Below are 9,938 nucleotides of genomic sequence, written 5' to 3'. Positions count from 1 at the left end.
ATACACTCTCGGGGGAGGGGGACAGGATGGACCTGTACCCCCCAGATCTGTGCACAGGGTGAGGGCAGAGGCAGGCTGCTCACTGAGGGCTCAAGCTCTTGGTCTGCCTTCCTCCCCCAGGACCTCTGCAGCCCAGCAGGTGTGACCCGGCACTGCAGGGAACAGCAGGGTCACACAGGGATCTCCTTGCTGCTGCAAGCTCTGTGCTGCCCTGGCAAAGCATCCCCTGTGTGCATGGGGTTGTGCCCCTCACTGCTGCCATGCATGCAGGGGACGTGTCTCCAAGGCAGTGTGGCGCTCACATCGCAGCAGGAAGGAGATCCCCACTGTGCCCTGCAGTGCTGGTTCTCACCCACTGCGCTGTGGGGGCCCTGGGGAAGGGCAGCAGGGCAGGGAGCCCAAGCCTGCAGGGGACAGTCTGTCCCACCCCCCACCTCATGCACAGATCTGAGGGGCATAGGTCCCCCCGCTCCCTGGGAGTGTGTGCAGCAGTGGGGAGCCAGCTCCACCCCCACCCCCAATGAGTCCCCTGCAGCCCCACCCCGCTCCCTGCCAGGGTCCTGCGGCCACACACTGCAGCTCGGGCCTCAAGCCCCACACACCACGTGGCTGGGCAGCAGCCCCAGTCCCGCCTAGCACTCCCTCCCTATGGGGGCCTCAGTCCCACTCCCCTGCCCACTAACCTGCAGGAGCTATTCTTCAGGCTGCCTGGCGGCCATGTACATGTATATGCACATGGTGCCCCGTGCCTCACTGCTCACCTCCCGCTCCCCCCAGCCCCTTGCAGGCTGGAACTCTGCGATGGGTCTCTGTTAAAATGAGGAATCCATGTTTTCCTCTGGTAAAGGGGAAAATCTGTGTTTTTCTGTGGGAGACGGACAATCTGGATCCGGGCTTATCAGGAGCTCAGGCCTCAGAGAAATACATGCTGAGGGTTGAGAAATACATGTTGCTCTTGCTGCAGAGAAATACACGTTGCAATTGGCGGTGTCCAGGCTGTAACTACCAGGGGCACCTCAATATAGTCTATTGCCCCCTGGTAGTCAGCCCTGGCTTGTTGGCCTGCCCTTTGCTCCCAGGTGCCTATATGCCTCTTGCCTGCTAGGACTTGATGGTACTGAAATTATGGAATAGGCCCTCAGTTGTATAACAGAGGAACAACTTTAAATGCCTCTCTGTCTATGCATAGCTCTGGGTTGCCTTTGCCCTGGTTCCCTGTAGTCCTGCAGATTTTCTGGGCCCAATCAGCAGTCCAGTGGGGTGAAGTCTCTGCAAAAGCATCCCAGCGAACTTGACCGCTCTGCAAAACAATCTCAATGGGCTCAGCCACTCTGCACTCAATCCCACCAGGGCGCCATTTTCCTAGTTCCTCTCTGGTTTGCATCCTAGCCCATACAGTCTCCAGTTCCCAGTAATGCTTTCATCCATTCCCAGCAGAAAGCTCCTGCCTTTACCTCTGCCTGGGTCAGACTGCCCCCCTGCCTCTGGGACTGAGTTTATAATCTCGAGGCCTGCCCCTTCTGGCCTCTCAACAATTTATCTTAAAGGTCCAGTCCCTACTTCTCTTACTCTGATTCTCTAGTAACAAAATGTCTGCTGTTATACAGGCCCTGTGTGCACACATCCTTACAAGGGATTGGGCCATATCTTCTGCTCAGCCCCAGGCCACCTCGATCTGGCTCTGCACACTGTGATCGGGCTCTGGGCTTCTGTGCTGCTTCTCCCTGTCCCCATGCCAGGATCGGGCCCTGAGCTGCTCTGTGTACCCAATCCAACACACAGGGCCACAGCCCACAGAGCTCCTAAAGGACCTGGAGGGAGCCCACAGGCCAAATTACATGGTGCCAGGAGTCAGATCTAGCCCTCTGGCTGGGGGTTCAACACTCCTGTCCTACAACTACAATACTGAATTTTAACTTTGCAACATCATTTCCACAGTTCAGAAATGCAATATTTCTTTTCTTTCAAAGCAAGTTCTCCAGCCACGCTATGTACCTGACTCCATGCTGCAGTCTCATCAAAGGGAGAATATACCCCTCTCTAGATGATCAAATGTGTTTAAATCACCTTCTTAAGGGGAAATGTTTTGTAAATTCATTTTGTTCTTAGCTGGGTTTAATGCAATTTAAGAAACATTTTCTCTCAAGAAGGTGATTTAAGCATATTTGAACATCTAGAGAGAGGTATGTCCTCCCGTTGATGAGATTGCAGCATAGCTGTTAACATTCATAACATTTTTTGGTTTATTCAAATGCATAAATGATTGATTTTTTGGCTGGCTTTAATGCTATCATTTATGCATTTGAGTAAACCAAAAAATGAAACATAATGGCACTGCTGTTGTCTCAAAGCACACTGTGTGTTTTCACTCTTGCAATTTAGAATCAGAACCCAAAACATAAAAAAAACCAAAAAACCAAAAAAAAAAATCCAACAATCCTTTTCTGCCTTCTTTTACACAGAGAGAAAAACTCCACTGACAGCTGCTGAAACGATGTTAGAGATAACAATTATCTAGTGGAAATATTAGATTTGCTCCGCATTGTTTGTTACGTACAATGGTTTAATAGGACTTTTATTGAAAAGCTGCAAAGCTCTGGGCCTAAATCAATGAGAAGAAAACTCTGAATTTTGATGTATGCTGTTGACTTCCACAACACAGAGCAATTTGTAATAGCTTTGCCTCACTGTTGTTTTCAAAGCTCCTGCTACATCACAAGCATTTATTTTTGACCACAAAATTACATTTATTCAACAGAAAGCAGCTCAGGGTCTTTAAGAGGTTAACTTCTGGAGTGCTTGGCTGCTCTCCAGCCCCTGTACTAGAATCAGTGCTAATGCAACAGCACACAACAGCACCCAGGCTAGCCGTGATTAATAGACTGCTGAATACGCTGCTTTCCACATACACACACTTTTCATTCCCCTGCTTCCATAGATCATGGACTTATCCTCAAAATATCTGACTGAAATTGAATTTGGCTTCTCTCTCAACCGTTCATTTCCTATGTTATGCAAGGTTATATCCTTTTCTGCATGAGCAGAACCAAACCAGCTGCAGCTTTTGAGAAGAAAATGTGTTTTCAATTATGAAGCTGGCCTGAATATTGAACTACAGTTCTACTGCTACTCTAATTGAGCCATCATGGAGTGAACCTACAGGAAAGAAATTCTATTAATTATGTTTCTAAATTCAAGAAAAGGAAATTAAGTAAAGTAAAGAGAAGAGAAAAAAGAAGAGAAGAGAAGAGAAAAAGACTGATTGATAATAGTCAAGGACTAAGTCTACCAAAAAAAAAAAAAAAATACTGCAGACAGGAGGAGCATGTGATCCGTCATTATATTTACAATACCGTTAAAACACATTTTTTCAAATAGCATTATTAGTAGTTCGAATATACCTGTACAAATCACATCTTCAACTTCTGTATCCACAGCTAGAAAATTATTACATTACTCGACTGAACAAATCAATAAACTTAAATAGCAATTCAGCTAAGTATAGAGTCAGAATGGCAATACCGGGATTCCTAAAACTGCTTGCATTCTAAGAGCAGCATCAGAAATGTCATTCACAGAAATGCCAATGTGTTCTTTTGGAGTATTTGCTATAATGGATGCTCCAAATTAGGAATTACTGTGCTACTGTTGGACAGTACTGTTACACCACATGAAAAGAATGCCAATGACCCCAGGAAATCCTTTCCCAGCCTTAAAATATCTCCTTGAAGACATCACAAATATGGAGTCGGACATTAAATTTCCACAGAAATTTTTTTTCCATACACTGATATAAAACTTTATGTTCTTCAGCTATATTTAGGATTTTACATGGAAGGGTTTCTCTATTTATATAGACATAACCTATAGCAACCTATTGTGTTTGGAAAAGGTTTGGATAAATATTAACTTGAGGGTTTTCCTTGTTAATTTGAAAATAACTAACTGTCTCATCAGATGTTTAAAACATTTTATCCTTTAACATCCTGGCCTTTATTCAGCCTAGAATAATGAGTTACCTATATATGCCCCTCAAGTTATTACCTGAAGCAACCAAAAGACCAGTTAAGAGGTAAAGTTGAAAGAGCACTTCCACTGAATCCAGCTAACACCCAGAAACATAATTATTTTCTCTACAAAAGTTTTATATCTCCCTAGACAACCCAATTGAGCTATTCTCCATTGCCCTAAACTCCTTTGCTCTTCCTCACACAACCCAATTGATATCACCTGCACAAGACTAACTTCCCTCTATCCTCCTTCCCCCAAACTTATTGATTGATACACAATAAATAAATAAATAAAAATCAATCTAACCTATTTACTTTGATGCACGTACAATGATTTGTATTCTTTTAAAGGGAGGGATATGAATGGAAATTCAAATGCAATCTTAATTATGGAACGAGTACCATAATAAAAAGCTTTAATATAATTTAGTAAGTTCTCACACTGTATTGTAATGCTTGTAGCATGGTAAAGGCTGTTTCAGAATGCTTTTATTTTAAATGTCACCATGAAAGATCTGTACTCTTACTTAAGCCTCCATGATCTGTACATCAAAACAGCTCTTTCCAGCAACTAATGGAAATAGGATATTTGGTAATTGAAACAGTTTTCATCTGCAATTTCCTCCAATTGAGGCAAACATCTATAGAATACAAAACATTCTGGTTATACGTATACGTCTTTTGGGGGCTTTTTTCAGGAGTTTTTTATATTTATAATACCTCACCCATAATATACAAAAGGGAAATACAAAGAAAGAAGACAATTTAATAATTTCCATGATAAAACTAAGGAAAAAATTTACTATTGGAAGAGAAGTGGGCATGTTTAAAGAAATAAGCTAACTGCAGGCTCATGTGCTGAATGCTCAACAAAGCATGCACAGGAAGAATACTGAGAATAAGCTATTTAAAATTAACCTTCTCCAAACCATGCCAGATCCACTAACATCACTTGCTCCTTCTCCAAAATGCTCCCCAGTTGGGGTATGCAAAGCAACCCGTATTCGATTTGGATTCGGCCCGATTCAGGGGACAGTGGTTCGATTCAGCCGAATATGAAGATTTGATGTTGATTTGGAGAATCAGAGATTTGGCCATAGATGCAGCTTCATATGTTTTTTTCTACGTACCTCAAGGTACTGTGAACGCCTAGATGGTGGGGCAGATGAAGTGTCTCACACGAGCATTGGGGGCCTGCGGTGAACCTGGAAGTGGACAGGAAACACTTCTGGTCCACTTCTGGGTCCGCTGCCAAGCGTGCAGGGGATCCCCCCCGCCCCCGGCTCAGCCACGGGGGGACCCTGGGTGGCCCCCAGACCCAGGAGATGCCAGTCACTGAGCTGGGGGGGAACAGGAGGTCCCCCACACACTTCGTGGCGGAACTGGAAGTGGGCTGGAAGTACTTCCTATCAACTTCCGGGTCTGCCGCTGAGTGGGGACCGCCCCCATGCTCCTGTGGGACGCTTCATCCACCCCACTGACCCAGCATTCACCAGTCATGCCCAGTACCTTGAGGTATGTAGAAAAAACATATAAAGCTGTGTCTAAGGCCGAATCATCGAATCTCTCCAAACTGAATCAGAGGCTTCCAATTCAATTCAGAGAGATTAATGGGTCTCCCGATTCAATTTGACTTTGGATATTTGGCCACCGAATCAGGCCAGATCTCCTCTGAATTGAATCAGCAACCAAAGCTTCGCACAGCCCTGCACCCTAGTATGCAACATGCTCACTGCCATTACAAAGTCCTGCAGCAGAAGGATGTCATACAGTTGAGTTTTAAATGTCAGCACCTCCTGACTTCTCCTATATAGTTTTAACACTATTTTTTATATACCAAAAAATAATCTGTTTCCAATGGGTGAAAATATTTTAAAACCATACCAAATTGCTCCAGAGGTATTGGGAGGGAGGGGTGGGGAGACAAACACGGGGACAGGGATGGGGATGGGGACGGACACACACACTACTTTAACCCCTACAAATCAGTTCCAGAAGGGGCATATAGTAAAACTGCACGTATATTATGTTCTGGAAAATCTCTGGAAGTTGGAGTAAAAGCTTACATGCTGAAAGCCCTTTTTATTTGTGCATTTCCAAGCACACAAATTAACAACAAGTTGGTCTTAAGACAACACTGAAAGACTAGCTCTAGATATGAAATTATAGCTTGACAGACATTAGGCTATGAATCTATTCAAAATTAAGGCACATACTCCATGTTGGGTAAGAAACATTAAGCTTGAGAATCAGTCATTCTTAGTTCTTTTTTGTAGTCTGCAATATGATGAGGGTAGTTATGATCAAGTTTAATGAAAGCTCCTAAGACCCTGTCTACAATCAAGAGATTGCTTCCAGTGTAAGTACAAAGATGCTGTTACAGCAATGCAATCTTCTAATGCAGACCACTGTACTGATGGGGCTTGTAGCAGTGTGATTTACTCTGGTAATTAATCATATTAAAATATTTGTACACAAGCTTTGTTACATTAGTACAGCAATGAACACCCATGAATGAATAATATCAACCAAGTACTGTATGGTGTATATCTGCTCCCATTATACCCATGTAATCTGCTTTTATACCAGTGTAAATGTGTTGTATGTTCACACCCACAGACTGGGTGTAATGGGAGAAATCTTTTAAGTGTAGCAGGAGCAGAGTTTGATTCATACTCAAGCCAGCAACATTCCCTTCATTACTGCTCCATATCTGTGCACTCCAGTCTGTACAGTATAAGCTGGAAGGCAAAGTGAAAAAGTCTAAGTGGTACAATCTGTGCAAAGCAATTTGGAAGTGAAAATTCCCATTGTCAAACTGACTTACAGAGGTCATTCTTTTTCCTCACATGTTGCTATTTTATCTAAGGATTTCATTTGAGTGATTTTTTTTTTTTTTTATGAACATGGAAAATTAAGTAGAAATCATTTTAAAAACTTGCACCCTGCTTCCAAACTAAGAAATTATTGCCTATTTGGGGTACATATTGAGCACGATGTGCAAGTAATCAGAAATGTAACCCTAGTTAAAAATAAGTGTTTACACTTAATTCCCTATGCAGACTTTGGAAAACATACTCCTAAATTTCTCACTGCTCTGACGGGAATTGAAATAGTAAAACAAATCAGCTTACAGCTTATTATAGATTTAGAAAGTACACAACTCTGCAGCTTTGGTACAGCCTTTGGGATAAGAGATCTACAACCTTTAACCAGGCATAAGCTTACATCCCAAGCCAACCTCTGATGCACAAATCTTTTTTGAGAAGTGTTTTATGAGTTACAATTCAGAACTATGCAATATTTTGAAATGGATCTTATCTCTGATGATATAGTTACTTACATGTAAGTGTCTCTTTTTCACAGAATTGAAAAAAAATTGAATTGTTTTCCCCCACATACACGTTAGAGAGTCTCAAGACTTTCCTGGATTAGCTCTTTTATTCATAGTTCTGAGTTGCTTCCAATGGTGTTTGCACATGTACACACCTAGCCAGTGACATTTTCATCCATGCATTTATAGCTCTGCTTAGTGACTGAACTATACATGCCTTTTTGGCATTGCTACAAACAGAATGACACTGGCAGCAGTGAAACAAAAGGAAATTTGAGGGAAAAGTAGTAATAGACAGAAAGACTTAGAGCCTCTTGCTTTTCTGGCGTTATGGAAAGATGCAAGATCCATTAAACTCAAAGCAAAAATCTCTTGTCAGGCCCAAGTACTCTTTGAAAAAATGACAGAGAGCAAGTGCTTCATCATCAATCACAGCTTAAATCTACAATTCTGCAATAGGCTGCATCTTCCTTTCCCCATAGGAAGATGCCATACTTCAAAACAGCCACAAGTTCATTTTTGATTTGTGATAATTTTAACTGCCCTTTTCTCAGTAGAATGATGCCTAGTGCAATAGAAGACGTAGCCAAGAACAAAGTTTTATTAAAACTTTTTATTGATTGTCTAACATCACCTATGAACCGCAGGATCTAGCAAGTTCCTTAGTGTACGTTTCACATTTGAGGAAAAGGTTACACTAAAGACTGAAAGCTACAATTATATTATAATATTTTGTATCTGTTTTATACATATTTCATGCACCATATTACTTAACATACTTTACAAATTACCTTATATTTAACTCCTAAACATCACACAGACATTCTCTCTCCATGCCAACATCGACAATTAAGATGAGGTGGGGATCTGAATTGATCTTCAGTGTTATAAATGAGAGGATGCTGTGGACAGTTTCCACCCCCAGCTTTAGAATTTAATTTTCCGTCATAGTCCATAATAGCACAATTCTGCTGAACTCCCAGGAACATGTCTAGTTCACTTCTTTTCATAGACAACTGAAAATATGGGGGTTACAAGAATGGTGGGAGAAGTATTGAAATATATATTTCACATCCACATCTGTCCACCTCCCCCTGCCCTCCAGTGCTCCCATCCTGCTTACAGCCCTAACCCCAACAAAGCTCCTGTGAAGGGCTACAACCACTTCCCCTGCAGCAAATAAAGGAGACCAACAGTGAGAAGCTAAACAAAAACTTATGTTCTTACCTCCCCCTGGAAACTCTTCAATAATGGAGCTACCTGTTTGCGCAGGTCCTGGAAGACAAAAGCAAAAGGGATTCCATCAGGAAATAATCATTTACAAAAGAAAGCAGAAAAGAGAGTGAATTTAATCAGACTAAACCTGACTAATTAAGTGTTTAGACTGAAGTAGTATGCTGTCAAACTTCTTGAATACTGTCAGCAGTTGAAGTGTTGTTTTTTTTTGGAGTATTAAATAAAACTTGATTACTGGAAGCTTTTGGAATGTTAACTAAACTCAGATTTCTTGGTGCACTCCAATGCATCAATACTAGTATCTAGATGTTTGCTGGAATTTTTCCATTTTGCTGTCTGTTGGGTGAAAGGTGTGACATTTTGTCCTTTATGTGACATGAAAATGCATACATTTTACGCATCTTCTCTCCAAGAGCTTTACCTATGCAAAAATAAGATTTTGGCTTGATTGTATTCCCCAATATTTAACTACTTTCTAAGACTAGAATGCAACATTCTGCTACATACTTATTATTAGAGATTTTTCTCGTATCCTGTTTATACTAATAAAAAGTTAATGAAGAAATAAAAATAAAAGCTTGAATTCAGGGCCAAGATCACGCATGCCAAGTTTCAGTCTACAGTGAAGGTATAAAACTTCTGAGGAACTAGATTTATAATGGAAAAACTGGCACCTTTTTTACTTTATTCTGATATAACTGTACTGATCCAGTAAGAAGACAGAATCGTAGGAAATAAATTTCCCAAACAAAAGAGAAATCTGTCCTTGGCAATTCCTATTAATTTCAAACTAGTTTGTGATGCAACCACACAGCTTGCAGAAGGGCAGGAGACCTGGGTTCAGAACTGGCCTCAGGGTCTCTTACTCTGAAGATCAAATGCAAAAGCAAAGTTTCAGCCACAGCACTGAAATCACTCTGTACAGAACATATATTTGCAAGTGATAATGACTCTTATGCAAAGTTTAACGATGAAGTTCAGCAAAACAAAGCACGGCCACATCTGGCAGTAGGGAAACCAAAAGTTGCTGGTTTCTAGGAGCGTCTCAGGATGCTGCCTGAACCAGCAACTGAGCTGGCTCAGGGCAAGTGAGCTACTGCATTTAGTCACTAGTATCTTGATGAGGTTTGTGGTGTGGCAACAACATTATTTACAGGAACTTGCATAAAGAACTCTTTATAGTAAAGAAATAACAGTCTTGCTACTGCCCTTGCAAGGGTTGGGGGTTTGCTACTAGGGGGTGATTGCTATAAACACCAGGCTGCTCTGCTGTGGCTCGTGAGTTGCTTTCCTGGCTCCTGGTCCATCCCGTCTGAGGCTGCCAGGGAAAGAGGGAACATGAAGTAGGACCTTTGACC

At 41.9% G+C, this 9,938-nt stretch overlaps 1 protein-coding gene across 9 annotated transcripts in view; it reads right to left on the bottom strand.

Annotated features, from left to right (window-relative positions):
- The window catches only part of CUX1 (cut like homeobox 1), a 549,359-nt gene that overhangs the window by 280,556 nt on the left and 258,865 nt on the right, over positions 1 to 9,938 (bottom strand). For all 9 annotated transcript variants that reach the window (XM_019511454.1, XM_019511458.1, XM_019511453.1 and 6 more), the window contains exon 3: positions 8,572 to 8,619. In XM_019511454.1, the coding sequence (XP_019366999.1) occupies positions 8,572 to 8,619 (48 nt within the window). The remainder of the gene's footprint in view (positions 1 to 8,571; positions 8,620 to 9,938) is intronic.

The sequence above is a fragment of the Gavialis gangeticus genome, unplaced genomic scaffold (assembly GCF_001723915.1).
Source record: "Gavialis gangeticus isolate Ggan-Ray unplaced genomic scaffold, GavGan_comp1, whole genome shotgun sequence".
Classification (NCBI taxonomy): Eukaryota; Metazoa; Chordata; order Crocodylia; family Gavialidae; genus Gavialis; species Gavialis gangeticus.
Note: the sequence above shows the minus strand (reverse complement) of the source record. Positions and strands in the feature narration are given on the sequence as shown.